Below are 16,841 nucleotides of genomic sequence, written 5' to 3' on the forward strand. Positions count from 1 at the left end.
CTTTGTAAGAAAAATAAATAAATCTTTTAAAAAAAAAAGAGTACATGGGTTTGAGACTTCACAACACGTCTAATCCCAACTGTCCTGCTAAGAGGCAAAAGGTGAGAACTAATTACTCGTGTCACTGCCAGCCAAGGGAGACCGCGGATTGAGATCCCGGTTCTTGCCTTTGGCCTGCTCCTGCCCCAGGAGATGCAAGCTCTCTCTGTATTTTTCTCTCTTTGTCTCTGATTTCCAAATTAATTGAAAGTTAAGTTTTTTTCTTTTAAAAAGAACTTTAAAAGTTTATTATTTTATGCCATTTTATTATTTTTTCCTTCTATTTTATATTTAATTTTATGATACAACTCTGTAGGATCTGGGATTTCCCTTACCCCCACCCCAAATTCCATCCCCCCAACTGTTTTTCCCCATATTATTACAATAGTATAGTCCTTCAGAAGCAGTCTTCATTCTGCTATTTATGCCATTTCATATCACCCCTACTTTGATATGGAACAAAATAGAATACATATATTCAACCATCTACATGTTTACAGATTCATCTAGGTATGCGTTGTAATATTTGAAACTATACCCTAATAAGATTTTCGTACTAATCTATAAATGAGTCAAATGAGACAAGATGACAAGCCATAACATATAGAAGCATAGCTAAGGCATAGGCAGTCAATGTTTTTTGTTGGATCCTGATTAGTGTTATGGCACCACATGTTAAATCACCGCTTACGGTGGCAGCATAGGTACAAGTCTTACCTAATTTGCTTCTGGTCCAGCTTCCTGTCACTGTGCCTGGGAAGACAACAGATGGCTTCCCTAGAGCACAACCAGGAGACAGCTCCTGGCTCCTGGCTTCCACTTAATCCTGATCTGGCTGCTGTAGCTATGTCGGAAGTAAATCAGTAAATATAAGATCTTTCTCTATTTATTGCTATGCCTTTCAAATAAACACATAATAATTTAAAGATAACATATTTTCATATTTTTAAACCACCTAATTATATTACAGCTTTTTAACCATTTTGAAGTTTTCTTTGTGTTTTTGTAAATGGTCAAACTATTTACTGTACAATGTAGAAAGCACTTTATTTCAATTTTTCTAAGATAAACTCAAATCATTCTGTGCTTCTCAATATAACAAAACACTGCATGTACAGAAAGAAATGTTCTTGAATGTCAGTATTGAAATTACTGCTTTCTTCACTTAATTGATAAGCAAAGCAAAATCTAAATTTGCAAGGTAAAGAGAATTATTACCTTCAGAAAGAAATGATTAGCTCCTTATTTTCCATTCCAGTGACAGCAAAAGAAACTGAGACATATGTATATTCCTTAATTTTAGACTTGTATTACCCCACTTATAAATTCTAAATATAAGTATTATGGTGACCTATAACTACTAACATTATTGCTTATAAAATATTTTAAAAATATAGAACACTAAAGTGGATATAATTTAAAATCATTTTTTAAGACATATCAGAAGCTAAATCAACTCTTCTTTCTCTTCAACAAATTAACAATCATTAATAGTAAAAACCCAACAGTGTATATTGGCATACAAACTGAGTAATAATTCTACTAGTAGAGTGGTAAGATCAAAACACATGTGTAACTTACATAACTAAAGCATGTACCATTATTGATAACTGAAAGGTAGAATATCACACCTTATTATTTCCATAGGCCATATCCATTGCTTCTAGGGATAAGGAGCAAAGTGCATTTATTAAATGATGCAATGATACGTCATCAAGATACCTAAAAGGAAAATGAAGATACAAGATAGTTTGATCTAAAAAGTACAGCTAACAGCAAAGTTTTTATCAGCTTAAAAAAAAGTGAGTCTTACTGTGAGCTTTCAAACAATCTCGAAAGTATATTGGAAATCACTGGTAAATCTGTCATCACTGCCGTTGTTAGGACCTAAGGAAAAACACAAAACTAAATGTAAGATGATGACATTTGCAGAAGCAGTATCTGGGCAAAACAGACAAAAGCTTACCGTACTAGGTCCTTCTACAGCTCTCCCAGGTTTCAAGGCACCACCACTACTAGGCTTTAATCCCAGAATCCATACAAGATGCTGTAAAGTTAAAAATTATATATATATATACACACACATATATATACATATATAAATACACACATATATAAACAAATTCACAAAATTATTACTAAAATTAAATTTTGTAGTATGTTTCTTATAGCTGAAATTAACCTTCATATGAAATAATGATACTGCACAGGCAATAAAACTAAACTCTGCACAGAAGCACTTCCTAAAAGGACATTGTTTCTTCCTTTGCAGTTTCTCTCTTTTCACACCTACTGTCTATTCTTAAAACTTCTCAAAGCAGCAACATCTACTGCTTAGCAATGGCTCACGGAAACAATGCTGATCTCTGACCCAAACACTTCAACATACCTGAAGAGTTGCCAAGACGAGTTGCCACGATGTTCCAAGAACAGCCCCATGGCAGTGCGCTAAGTTAAGCAAAGTCCTCATACATTGGATGTTTTTGGAAGTTAGCTACAATTAGAGATGACAGAGTTCCAAGAAACATTATGGATTATTAAAATTTAAAAGCTTGTAAAGCACCAACAATGTACTAAGTATTTTTTAAAAACACAAAAACAAATATAGGAAAAAAAGTTTTGCATGGTTTATAAGGCATTTGATTACAAGTTGTGTTACCACACTGGTTACAATATCAACTGCACAACTAACTAGTTTTTTCCTGAAAACATCACACAGGAGCCAGCATTGTGGCCCACTGTTGGGCCATCACTTGCGCTGCCAGCGTCCCATAGAAATGCTAGCCATGGCTCTGGCTGCTCTGCTTCCAACTCAGCGCCCTGCTAGGATCCCTGAGAAAATAGAGAAGATGAGCATGGTACTTAGGCCTCTGCTCCCAATATGAGAGATCTAGATGGAGTTCTAGGCTCCTGCTTCCAGCCTGGCCCAGCTCCAGCCATTTGAGAGTTGAGCCAGGAGAGAGAAAGCCTTTCTCTCCCGAACTCCTTCTTTCTCTATTTTCCTCCCTAAAACTCTGTTTTCCAAATACATATTTAAGAAAAAAGATCTCATCCAGGTAAAAGGTAAGTGTGCTGAAAGATTTTGTCAAAAACACACTGAAAGAGTATCACATATTTCCTTGCTTATTAATCAGTAACCAAGAGAACAAATACATTACCATGACTGTGCCCTGAGGTTGGACGGCCAGAGGCTGACCCACTGCCACAACTTGCTGGTGAGATTCACTTGATGGACTTATCATCATAACACTTTGGCCCTGAATGGAATACGCTAGGACACAAAGGAAAGCCTAACTAATTAAATGTACTTTTAATATTACATTCAAAGTAATGTCATGCAATTATTTAAATGTATTAATTTGATTAAGTTGATCATAACACATATTTGGTTATTGGTATGGGGGACAGGTGCATAACCTAGTGGTTAAGCTGCCTGTGTCCCACATTAACGGGCCTGAGTTAGAGTCCTCTGCCAGGTCCTGATTACAGCTTCCTTCCAGGGCAGACCATGGGAAACAGCAGGTGGTGACTCAGGTAATGGCATTCTTGCCACCCCCAAGGAGATGGGGATTACACTCCCGGCTTCCAGCTTTGCCTCCAGCTAGCTCCTCTTGCAGGCATATGTTGAATGAACAAGTAAATGGGAGTGCATTCTTTCTCTCTCACTTTCCTCTCTCTCCCATTCTGATTTTCCAACAGTAAATAAATGCACATCTATACATGTTGAGTACCCTTTTATCTGAAAACCTTGGGATTAGAATTATTTCAATTCCAGAATTCTTTCAGAATCTGGATTTTTTCGAATTAGGGATACTGACCTTTTAAAAAAAAATCTATCAGTTATAGGCCAACATTTTTAAAACTTCAGAGACAAAAAACCAAGTTAGGTAACTGTTAACCAGTAAAAATTATGAAACATTATATTTCTTCATAAGCAGAATAGAATTAGTTACTATTAATTACTTCAAACATATATTTCCAATATATTTTACTAGTTAGTTAGACCAATACATTTTCAGTCTGAAACAGAAGCATACTGAAATACATATCAAATGTAACAAATGAATAATTCTCAAAGTATTCAACAAGAAAGCAATCTTGAAATTCAGCTTAATCTAAGTGACTGTTCTATTTGTTCCATTAAAAAAATTCACTATTACATTTTTACACTATCATACAGTTTACAAAAGACTATTAGATTTGTCTACTTGTTTTCACAATTACAGTTTAAAACTGGTATCATTAGCCCCGTCACTTCCAATGTTTTAAAGAGAGGAAGGAACTGAAGCTCCGAGACATCAAGTACCCAAAGACCACAAGCAGGCCAGCAGAGGCTTGAACTCAGAATGTTTAGGTCTCCCGTGCATCACACCATCCCACTGGAAGGAAAGAACTTGGACAAGTCTAAGTCTTACATTTATTGGTCAGTGCAGCAGCAGTGGTGGTGTTTAATACAGTAAGTGCATAGTGTGGAGGCAGGGAGCCCTTGCACATCGCTGTTATAAAGGCATCTCGTGAAGTCACCAGGCCCAGTCTTCCACAAAGAGCAGCCATCGTCAGCTCAGCTTTCAAAATACTCTCTGTGGCAGCTTCATCTGTGCTAAAAAGATTTTACTTAATCTGATAAACTGATTTTAACTGTAGCATAAAATATAACAAAATAGGCATTCAATAATACTTTAATAAAATCTATTCAAAGATGCCATCAAAATCAATATACTGAAGGAATATATTCTGAAAATTTGAATTAAAACAATGCTCAATACGACTGAATGATCAAGAATCCAAAGATTTAACCCAAAATACTGATTATTTTAAATCAGTAAATTTGAACTATATTTTATTCTGTTAAAAAGTAAAAACCCCCAGGCCCAGCACAGTAGCTTAGGGGCCAGGATCCTATATGGGTGCTGGTTCTGGTTCTGGCAGTCCTGCTTCCCATCCAGTTCCCTGTTTGTGGCCTGGGAAGGCAGTCGAGATTGGCCCAAGGCCTTGGGACCCTGCACCTGCGTGGGAGACCTGAAGGTGCTTCAGGCTCTTGGCTTTGGATCAGTGTAGTTCCAACTGCTGCGTTACTTGGTGAGTGAATCATCGGACAGAGGATCTTCCTCTCTGTCTCTCCCCCTTTACATATTTATCTGACTTTGTAATGAAAATAAATAAATCGTAAAACAAAAAAGTAAATCCCCCAAAATTAAATTTAAAAATTATGCAGATAAAATTTAATTGATTGCACTAAAATTCAAAAAAAAAATTTAAATGTAAAAATAAAAACATGATGCATAGCATTTAAAAAGAAAAAAATAAGTAAAGTCAGCAGATTCTGAAACCCTAAAGGAAAACATCAACTAAAGAAATTAATCACTATGACTATGAAAGCAGTAACAATTTAAAATGAAAAAGACACACCAGTTTTAGGATTGTAATTTTCACTAGAGCACAACAATTTTGGAGTGGGGCAAGGCAGGATAAGCATGACTATGACAGAAAAACATCTTCTACACATAAAATACTGATATAGGAAATAATGCTTGGGACAAGTTACGTAAATTATTTTAGTGTATTTCTTCTTGCTTTTACACTACCATAATGTAATGCGGCACGCTCAAAGACGTAATACCTGGCATCCAGAAGCAGCGAGAGTGCAGCCAGGAGACCACACCAGCAGGCATTCACCATTTCTTCCCAAATGGCTCTACTAACTTAAAAGAGGAAAAACACAATACTTACTGATAATGATAGATGTCATAACATTTAACAATATGCAAAATTTCCCTGGCTATTTGACAACATGCCCAATACTCTATCAACAACTCTATTATTAGATCATAGAGCTCTAACATTTAAATTATATCTAAATATAAGACTCTTCAGACTTTAAGACGGTTTAAAGCTGATATGTTTTAAGATATCTACAGCAAAGTCTTTGTGTACATGAGTTAACTGACTTTTTAAAAAAAAATTGTATTAGTTCTTACACCTTTTCTATTCATCACGCCAAACTTTCAGTCTACAGGACAGCTTGGAGTGAGAGAGGGTTACATTATAAGAAGGTAGCTCTGCCAGGAAATCAGTTACACATTCTGAAAATGAAGCAAATAAATACAAATACAACAGGCACAATGGGATTAGGTGCCTGATAGAAGGAAATTACAAAAAGGGAAAATTAAAAATAAACCTGTGGAACTGAACTGGAAATTAGTGTGACATTACGGCATTAAATGTACATATTAAAATGTCGAAGGGTGTGTATATCTCCTGTCCACCAAGAAGCACACCCAGGGCCCACGTGACAGCTCAACACCATTCTCCACAAAAAGGAAAATGGGCCTCTTCCAAAAATGACGGCACCTGACCTAAGCAAAAAATACCCAAGATCCGCTTCAAACATCGTGCCTCACCAAGTAGTAAGGAAACACTCAAAAAGAGATGAAACAAGCCCCCAAAACACCAGGATTAACATGAATGGCATCCACTAGTCATGCTGGGGATAATGTAACAGTCAGAGATTGTTATCTAATAATAAATAAATCCATTTATTAAATGGACTCTACACTAACATATAAGAACAAATGAAAAACAAATCAATGTGGAAAACATTCTTTTCTCTTATAAGATTCAAAGTATTTCTTTACAAGAAGGTAATAATTAATTTTATACTGAAGAAACTTGACTAGCATCTTGTTAACCAAATGAGCAAAGAGGACATTTCCAATAACGCAGCAAAGTTTTGCTGTATGCTTTCTCCTGTGTATTAAATTAAATACATATTAAGTACAGCACAGTAAAATGTCTGTACTAGTTCTACCATAAATAAATAAATATACCTAAATAAAAAATGTGAGAAAACTCAAATTGACTAGGCCATATTCTTCATTAATGTTAGTCATATCAAAGGGAACTGTTCCACATTGGAGAAGAGCACAGACATGTTCACCAAATGGAACAGAAGATCTTGTCTCATATTTAGTGCAAACGGCAAGAGCTGAATGGAATCTGGGGTTAGGCAGCATTGCTGGACTAACACTTAATTTCTGATGGTAAATGCACTATGGTCTGTGGACGCCTGCCAAACCTTTATGAAATACACAGTGAAGTATGAAGGGGTAATGGGAACCATGCTTGCAACTTACACAGCTTAGGAAAAAAAGTATAATAAAATCTATATTAACTGAGAAAACAGTTATTGTAATATGGCAAAGTGTTAACAACAGAAAAAAAAAGTAAAGGATATATGGGAACTTTACTATTTTTGTGAATTTCAAAGTGTTTCCAAATAAAACTTGAAAATAGAGCATCATACCAGTTCCCTTATCCACGTGGTCTGATGCTGACTGCCTGTCTTGTTCTTCTGCAGAGGCTGTTGGTGAAGACTCTCCTTCAGTGGTGGACTGACATTCTGTTTCAACCTCTCCTAACTCGCCTTCAATCATACTAGTGATTCCACGGACAAGGTCTAGCAAACAATGGAACGCCACAGACATGGCATAACCTTCTGGTATTGTTGGGGGCTCAACTTTGTCCAGCATCTCTAGGCTGCATGATGAAAAAAAATTAATGCATTATTGAAAAGTCGAATGAAAAGATTAAAATATTATTTCTGTAACTTATACATAATATAAATTAAGATAAATAGAACAGCAAAAGTATACAGACAATATTTAAGAGTCTGTTTCATTTGGAGCAGGATCCCTTTATCATATCCAAAGAAAACTCCTTAGAAATATTAAGGCCTAATCACAGACAAAACTATTTTAATAATTTACTTATCTTTTCCAATTGTGCCAATATCTCCACTAAACGTTCATATCAGAAAAATAAACACCAATAATCAAAATATATATTAAGAGTTTAAAATAGTATGAAACTTTAACTTAAGCACTTTTAAAATTATATTATCAATTCAAATCAATATTGTAAATAAGAGGAACACACTTTCATGTTCTGGGAAAATGTAACTGTGATGGTAATTTGATTATTTATGAAAAAAATAAAAGCTGTAGCCAGTAATAAGTGGCTAAAGAAATCCAGGTAATCAGGAATATACTTACTTTATTGATTTAAAAACTAAAGTTCTAATGGGGAGAGTTATGGGCTTAATCTTTACCAGGCCAATTAGTTTTACAGTTATATACCTAACAAGTCAGTGCTAAGCATCTTCTTAGACAAATTTCTGTTCTCAAAAAAAAAAAAAAGAGTTTATTCAGAAATTATACCTAAAACAGATAACAAAGGAAATGCTGCCAAGTTCTATAATACAGACTCCAGAGAAAAATCACTTTATATGAACTTCACAATGAATGAAAAAAATACATGAATTCAACAGGGAAACTCCAAGGTGAAAATGCAGCCCACAGACAAAACAACAGCCAATTTGTATTACGATTCCAGAAATAATCCCAGTATTGACAATAAAAAACATTCATTCTTTAGAGATTTAGTCCTAACTTTGTCTTCAAAATGAAAATTTCACATAAAATATAGAATGCTATACAGAAAATAGTAGAATTCAGTAACAGAATAAAGTCCAAGTCTCTCAGGTAACAATATTAATTTTCACTCATTTTCACTTTTACTACAACTTGGCCAAGTTACTTGTCCTTTGTGGTTTGCTTCTTTTTCCCCCACCCATTCAGCACAGATCTTCAATTCCTGCCTTTTATCGGGTGCCCACCCAACATGATCTCATCAGAGAAGAGACCCTTCTGCCCTCATCTTCACCTTCACCACTTTCTTTCACCTGGCTTTCTTCAAAATAAAATCACTATCCAAAATCATATAATATTTATTGCTGTCTTTATCTCAGTAGCTAAAATATAAAGTGTAAGAGGGCAAGAATTTCCTAGTTTGTTTTTTTTTAATTTATAAAATGAGGCAGGGAAGTGAAGTAGGTAATTATTAATGTATCCTTTCACCATAAAAATCTGATTCTTGAGGCTGGCATTTTGGTACAACAAGTTAAGTGGCTGTCTGCAACAATGGTATCCCAATTAAGTCCTAGTTGCTCCAAACAATGTGATTAGCTAAGCACATGAAATTTTTCTCATGTACATAATCTTGATACTTAGATATATCATTATGCCCATTTTAAAGATGAAAGAAATGAGGTTAGAAAAAAATATTAACCAGTTGGCTGATGGTAACTTGGTTAATAATTTGAAGACCCAAATCCACAGAGTCTGAAACTAAGCTATACATTTCAAACCAAAACCTATACAGGATAAGCGGGTTCTTCAGTCTTAAAAAAAAAAAAATCCTATTTCTATTTTAGAATGTTACCAACAGTCTATAAATAGCACAAAGAAAATAAAATCTAGCCCTACATTAAAAACTCTGAAAATACGACAAAATAAGTTTTGACATGCACTGGAAACAACAGATCTAAAATTTAAAATAATGCATAGAGAGAAATGTATTAGGATCAAATATCACCCCAAACAAGACTGCTCCTTGTAGAATAATGTCACTACTACTTACTAGGTGGCTTTAGCACTGCCTTGAACTGTCACACTCAGAATAGGTATCCAAGTTCCTCTATATTCAAATGCTGGTAGCAAAGTAACACCTCCACCAATCCCCACCATTCCTGAGTTAGCTGGTGCTGATACTGGCCCACCAGAATTGTTGTTACCTATCACATAAGGTAGAAAAATAAGCAAAGATTTAGTTTAAAACTTTCTACTTTCCTGGTCAATCTTAACAACAATTTGTCCTATGCAATCACAATGGGAATTGTACAAATAAAAGAAATTTGTCAACTATTTTACCAATTTGAGAAATTCTGTTTTCTAAAAAAATCATTTCTAAATAAAAGCTATTATAGTAAAACTGACAATGTGTGATATGCATTTCATTATACTCCTTTTTTAAAATCAAAGGTGACAACAAAAAAGACCATCAGTCAGTTAATATGAAGAAGACTAAGAATGTAAAGGGAAGCAAAATCTATACATTGATTCCCAAACTACATGTGGAAAGCAGTTCTAACAAAGCTCATAAGGCTTTCTCTCTAGGCTGGAGAGAAAGTAAGTAAGCATTGTTCTAAAATGAAGATTAGCCCCAAAACTTTCCTTTTTCTATGATTAGAAAAAATGCAAAATACATCAGAGAAGAAAATTTACTCTAAAAGAAATGCACACAGTTTCCTTAGTAAGACCAAAATATTCTGTAAGTGTAAACATTTATTACCTGTGTATTTGGGCAATCCAAAGTTTTCTAGTTTTCAGGACTGCCATAAAATATTCCCCTCATAATAGTGAATATTGCAAATCATGGTAAAGAAAAAATATCAATCTGTCCTTACCAGCCTGGTTGGTTGCAGCAGGATTCCCAGTAGGAGGAACAAGAAACAAGGACTGGATAAAAGATCCCAGTGCATTCACAATATCACGAAAAACCTTGGTAGAATGCTGTTTCATATCATAGGACTGACAAAATGACCTATAAAAGAATTTGCAAAGTTTCTGACAAAAAAAAACATTCAAACATATTAAGTTTTTTAACATTTTTAATATTAAGTGATGCTGCACAAAAGTTTCAATGCCATACTTGATGATTAGTCATCACGCCTGAACTACTACACTAATTAGATCAGACCAAGATCCAGCTTCTTAAAAAGAAATTTATCTTACTGGCTGGTTGTCTGTGTGTATATGTATGTTTGTGTGTGTATACAGGATCTCTTTTAAAAGATATACTGGCAGAGGCAGAAAGAGAGATAGAGATCTTCCATGTAGTGGTTCACTCCTCAAATGGCCACTATGCCTGGGACTGGAACAAGGTGAGATCGGGAACCTGGAATCTCACTGAGGTCTCCCATGTGGTGGCAGAGGCCCAAGCACTTAGCCACCTTCCACTGCTTTTCCTGGTGCATTTTCAGGGAACTACATCAGCAGTGCTGCAGCCAGGTTCAAACTTGGATACCATCATGCAAGCAGTGGTTTAACCTGAAACAACACTAGTCCCTCTTGGCTGCAATATAACCTAGTCAATGCAGCTTGATGGCAATCACTAATCATACGTACCAACTACCACTCAGTGTTTTTTCCTCACACTTAACACCCTGCTCCTCTATATAAAGGACATTCTTTATTTGGAAATCACTAAAATCTCATTAACCTACTAATAACAAAAATTGACAAGGTTATACCTTAACAGCTGAGGTTGCACACAAAGTCTGTGTATTGATTCCACTGCAACAGCTCGTAACCATTGTGGTTTATCAGCATCCAGAAATTTAACCAGGAGTGACAGAAATATCTCACATTCAGTTACCTATAAAGTAAACAATTGTTTAATAATACTGCTTCAAATTACAAGAATTGTAACTACTATTCTTGTTCTTAACTTACTCTTGCTCTTAACTCTAGCTCAAAAACCAATAAAAATCTTTCAGATTTGAAATAAACTAAAATTCCTAATAGGAAATGAAAAAAAAAATAGAGAGAAAGGCGAGGTAATTATACTACACGGAAAAACTAAGAGTCAAATAATCAACATCCATCTAATTATATTCTCGCAAACACCAGTGATTAATAATTAGTCGTTCATGCTATTCTTCAGGAGATATAGAATATCACCATGCCATCTTTATTCCTATAAATTTCCAGGTGGCATATATCATGTAAACTCCTGAAGGATGACCAGCAATATCACAACATTTAACTGTACTTTCTTTAGCTGTTTAACAATCAAAGAGTTAATAAGTCAAGAGGTGCTTCAGTAAAAAATATTTTATCAGTTTATGTAAAACAATTAGAATAGAAACAAATTGTGTGAGCTATCATTACTCTTGCTATACTCATAGCCCATCTTCTTTGCCAGCTTTTTAAAATCAATAATGTGTATAACACACGTCTGATGACCAAATGAACAAACAAAAGCTAATCCTTTTATTCAAAGGCACATGGATCTTTTTTGTTACTAACCAAGGACTAGCACACTTCCTGGCTGGTGTCTTGTCTTGTCTTCACAAGTTAAAGAGAAAGAGAAAGCAACTCCCTCTGGTGACTTTCGCATATGAGGGACTCACTACTTGACCTCACCTAAGCCTAAACACTTCCAAAAGATCACACAGACAAACAGCACAAACACTGAGGATCATGCTTCAGTGTAAGAATTTTAGGGAATACAATTCAGTCCACAGTATCAAATTTTATAAAAACATAAGGCAAATAACTTATTAGTTCCAAATAATTTATCAGCCAAAGAAACAAAATGATTTCTAAACCTGCTCTGAGGAAATAACAACGCACATTTCTAAATAGAAGGAAAGGGTTAGTTGTGTATTATTAACAAATGAATATTAAAGAAACAGGAGAAAAGCCTTCTCTTCCTGGAGTCTTATTCTAATGCAATTAAGCCTAAATTCTACAAACAGAAAAAGGCCCTCTAAGACAATCCTGCCAATATTTAGGGAAGAAGTGCAGATGTGGAACGAAGTGGGCAGAGCGACTAGAATAAAAACTCCCTATGCACTTCAAGACCCCACCTGGCCTAACTACCTCATCTGATAGAAACTATGGCCTCTACATAAGCCCATGCATTTCCTCCTCTTTGAAAATCTATTCATCCTGGGCCCAGCACAGTAGCCTAGCGGCTAAACCCTCGCCTTGCATGTACCAGGATCCCATATGGGCACCAGTTCATATCCTGGCTACCCTACTTCTCATCCAGTTCCCTGCTTGTGGCCTGGGAAAGCAGTTGAGGACAGCCCAAAGCCTTGGGAGACCCAGAAGAAGCTGCTGGCTTCGGACTGGCTCAGCTCTGGCAGTTGTGGCCACTTGGGGAGTGAACAAACGGATGGAAGATCTTTCTCTTTGTATCTCCCTCTCTCTGTATATCTACCTTTCCAATTAAAATAGGTAAATCAATAAATCTTAAAAAAAAAATACAATAAAGCAGTACAAGATGGCACAAAGCCTTGGACCTTGCACCAACATTTTTGACCCAGAAGATGTTCCTGGCTCCTGGCTTTGGAACAGCTCAGCTCTGGCTGTTGCAGCAACTTGGAGAGTAAATCAGTGGACGAATGAGCTTTCTCTCGGTCTCTTTCTCTGTAAAACTGCCTTTCCAAAAAAACAAAAACAAAAGCAACAACAAAAAAACCTTTTCCTGAAGAAATTGAAAAATTTAAACTCCTTATTTAATAAACCCCTGTCTAAAAAGAGTACAGCATGTATTCCACACACAGACATGTCCTAGAACAAGCACTTACCAAGAGACTGTAAAACTGCTTAATGAGAACGGAGACTACTCTCAGCAAACGCATGCAGATGGGAAAATACGGCTTTTCCACTGGTGCCGGGGAAGACGAAGTGTTGGAACCTTGTCTGAACTTTATATTTGGAGAAAACAGCTTTATCACAAGAGGGCATACCCTCTCCTTGAGGAGAAAACTAAATTCCTGATGCTTTTGCAAAGAAAAAAGAGAAAAATTAACTCAGATTGCACTTCACACTTTGAAAACATAACTTCACCACTTAATAAAACTTCTTGATGATCAGTACCTCTAATTTAGCTTTATCAATTTACCTGTTTTATTAACTTAGTTGGTACACACTTTTGAAATTCATATTGCTCTTAATATGTCTAAGAACAAAATGACACTATTTCAGGCTTTTAACAAAAAAATAATTTAAAAAAAAGCAAGATAAAACTAAATCGTTGTATATTCCAATCTAGGCTGTAATGTTTTTCATTTTCAATGTGGAAAAAACATATGCTACTTTCTTGAAAAGCATTTATTAAGAAATTAAAAACGTTATAATTGACTTACTTGTAAAAAGACTTGTGGAAAATCATTCAGGACAGACTCCAGTAATTCAAGGCCAAATGTTCGAGTCATTTCTGTCATGCCTACCAGCCAGTAAGGGGCATCAGCATTAACCAACTGACAAAGGTCCTGGGAAAACAAATCAAATCATTTCCTTCTCTAGAATGAAATGTACTTTTCAAAACCCATAGCTCATAAAATTTATAAAAACTCCAAGCTTCTCTTTTTATCTGCTCTTTAGTAACTAAACTTTGGTGAATCAAAGTTTGAAAAGTTGCATATTGGATGAATTATATATATAAACTTCTAAAGAATAATATAACTATAAAAAACATATACAGCAGAAAGATAACTTATTCTTTTTAATGAAATAATTTACTTGAAATCCCAATTACTAAAATATTTAATTTAAAATACAGGTTCATGACTTTAATTTCCTTGTTAAAGGAAATTTTTTTTATGATAGCTATCCTTGATACATCTATTTTGTCCTGGGTTTAATTATTTTATTTCCTTAAAGTGAATCATATAATCATGCTAATTACCATATAGTAAATGTACAAGTTATTCCCTAATGTATTCCCTAAGTAGCTATTTTAATGCTACTTTTGACATACATCTCAAAAGTTCACATTAACAAAGGTACAAAATTCACACAAAACTATGTACTACAAGAAAAATTATTTTTAAGTGCAATACCTGAAAAAGCATATATGCATCTTTAGCACAAGGTCTGAGGGTACTGACAGATCTTCTGTTACTATTTCCTTGGACTAGTACAGGTTGTTCCACAATACCTGCAACCAAAATTCTAATGAGTTTGAGGATTTCTTAACGGTGTTTAATAAATCATATATACTATTTACAAGATGTTTTTAAAAGAAGTGCTTATTTATGAAACTATAAAGTTAAGTTTAATTACAACTTTTCATAATTTCATGACCATGAGAACTATGCCTCCAAATTGAAAGAGAGCTATTTTAATACAAAAATACCATAAAATTCACTCTTCACTATTTTATATTCTTTTTTAATAAGCTCAGTACCTTTCTCTACATACATGATTTTACTACTGTCTCATTTTTGAGCTGATTTCATTTGAAATTCACATGATCTTTCAATTAGAATAGTGGTAGCTATATGTAGGAAAGCACTGAAAGAAGTTCTAAAATACTGAAACGAAATTAAATAGCCTATATTTGACTAGATTATTAATTTATAGAATAGCTAAAAACATACTGTAGCTAATAAAATTTAAAGGATGAAGATAAGGAATACTGTGAAAAAAATCACAGACTGTAACACTTGGCTAAACATCCCCACAATGGGATAAGGACCTGCTAAGATGACTGTCTCATTCTGGAGCCCCTGGGGTTAATAGCAGCTGCAGCTCCCGGTACTAACAAGGACTGTTAGAAAGCAGCAAGCAATGACTCGGGGAATTGAGCTGCCTTTGGAGACACAGACTGAGCTCCTGGGTCTGGTTCAGGCTTGGCCTGACCCCCACAGGCTGTGCGCAGCTGAGGAAGGGGAAGGAGGTTACTCGTAACTTGTCCCTGTCTCTCAATCAGCCGCAGACACATGCACACACACATGCACACACACATGCACAAACACTATCCACACACAGGGCAATCTTCAGCTTAAAATGTGAAAGTATCATCTCCAAGATAAAATTAAGCATATATTGAAAATAAACACCAAAAATGATGATTCTACCTCTTAGGGTAATTAAATTTGCAGGGATTTATGTTTTAGGTGTCATTTTAATATAATAGTGTTAATACACATTTTCAGAGTACTCTAGTGTTTAGGTAACCTAAAATATGCTAAAACCATAGGGCAAAGAGTGAAAATTCAATAAAACCATTACGTAAGAAACACCAATAATCACACAAGGAAGGGACTTTCCCACGCTACCTTTGTGGTGCTCATCTTCTGCGACCATCCTCTCAAACACAACTGTTACAACTTGTCGCACTGTTGCAGCAGCAGTATTATTTGTAATATTATCTTTTGTGAAGTGTAATCGAAAACAAAGAACAATTGCCTAAAAAAATTGCATTAAAGTAAGATGAAGATCATGGCTATTATTCTTATTTTATCAGATGCAACGCCAAATTAAACAATTTCTGCTTGGTTATTTCAACCTCAGATACTTAAAATTCCACTCTTTCATAGAATGAAGCTATACAAATCTTCAAATTCTGAAATAATTCAAACTGTCAACAGCTGCTTTTGATTATCTAAGTAAAGTAACTAGCTCTTTTAATCTTTCAGGTTGAGTTGCTCTGCATTACTGAGATCACTTTGAAAAATAATACATGAATTTGTTAAGCATATAGATGAAAACATGCTTTGAAAAGAAACCTTTATTTTACTCTTTTTCAAATCAACTTTATTGAGGTGTAATTCATACATAATAAACTGTTTCCCCTCAAAGTTGAACCTAAGGAGATCTGACGAGTGCACAAGCCTGTGAAACCAGTACTGTCACACTGGGATGGAGGACATTTTCATCACCTCAAAGGTTTCCTTGCACTCCTTTGCAGTTCATCTCTTTTCTCACCTCTGGCCCCAAACAATCACCCATTTTCTCAAAGCTGTTTAGTCAGTATTTGCTATCATTTTATCTAAACATGTGCTCTTCTATGTCTGGCTTCTTTTCACTTGGGGATATTTGTGTAATTTACCCTCACAGTTAAGTGCATTGATTTGTATCCTTTTAATATTAAGTATTTTTCCATGGCATCAAGGTACAACACTGCCTTTATCCCTTAATCTCCTGATGCACTTCTGGACAGTTTCTAGTTTGGGACTATTAAATTAACTAGCATGAATTTCCATATACAAGTCTCTGTGAGGACTTAGGTAAATACCTAGGAATGAAATGTTTGGGTTGTACAGTAAGCACAGGTATAACATTTTAGGACAGTTTCCCAAAGTAGCTTAGAAACAACTTTATGTAGCCTCATCAACACTTAATGTGGTCAGTCTTATACATTTGTAACCATCCTAGTGGACGTGT

General features: G+C 35.1%; 1 protein-coding gene across 4 annotated transcripts in view; it reads right to left on the reverse strand.

The window, feature by feature from the left end:
• The window catches only part of MON2 (MON2 homolog, regulator of endosome-to-Golgi trafficking), an 83,989-nt gene that overhangs the window by 44,109 nt on the left and 23,039 nt on the right, over positions 1-16,841 (reverse strand). For 3 of the 4 annotated variants that reach the window (XM_040982587.1, XM_040982578.1, XM_040982571.1), the window contains exons 5-19: positions 15,734-15,863; positions 14,513-14,610; positions 13,817-13,942; positions 13,256-13,450; positions 11,189-11,313; positions 10,343-10,479; positions 9,517-9,670; positions 7,343-7,575; positions 5,660-5,741; positions 4,455-4,639; positions 3,198-3,310; positions 2,429-2,533; positions 2,006-2,086; positions 1,853-1,926; positions 1,671-1,761 (exon numbers count right to left, since the gene is read on the reverse strand). In XM_040982587.1, coding sequence (XP_040838521.1) covers positions 1,671-1,761; positions 1,853-1,926; positions 2,006-2,086; positions 2,429-2,533; positions 3,198-3,310; positions 4,455-4,639; positions 5,660-5,741; positions 7,343-7,575; positions 9,517-9,670; positions 10,343-10,479; positions 11,189-11,313; positions 13,256-13,450; positions 13,817-13,942; positions 14,513-14,610; positions 15,734-15,863 — 1,929 coding nt within the window. The remainder of the gene's footprint in view (positions 1-1,670; positions 1,762-1,852; positions 1,927-2,005; positions 2,087-2,428; positions 2,534-3,197; positions 3,311-4,454; positions 4,640-5,659; positions 5,742-7,342; positions 7,576-9,516; positions 9,671-10,342; positions 10,480-11,188; positions 11,314-13,255; positions 13,451-13,816; positions 13,943-14,512; positions 14,611-15,733; positions 15,864-16,841) is intronic. The other variant, XM_040982596.1, reaches the window with a different exon arrangement.

This window comes from Ochotona curzoniae, unplaced genomic scaffold (genome assembly GCF_017591425.1).
Source record: "Ochotona curzoniae isolate NIBS_2020 unplaced genomic scaffold, NIBS_Ocur_1.0 contig_1014, whole genome shotgun sequence".
NCBI lineage: Eukaryota > Metazoa > Chordata > Mammalia > Lagomorpha > Ochotonidae > Ochotona > Ochotona curzoniae.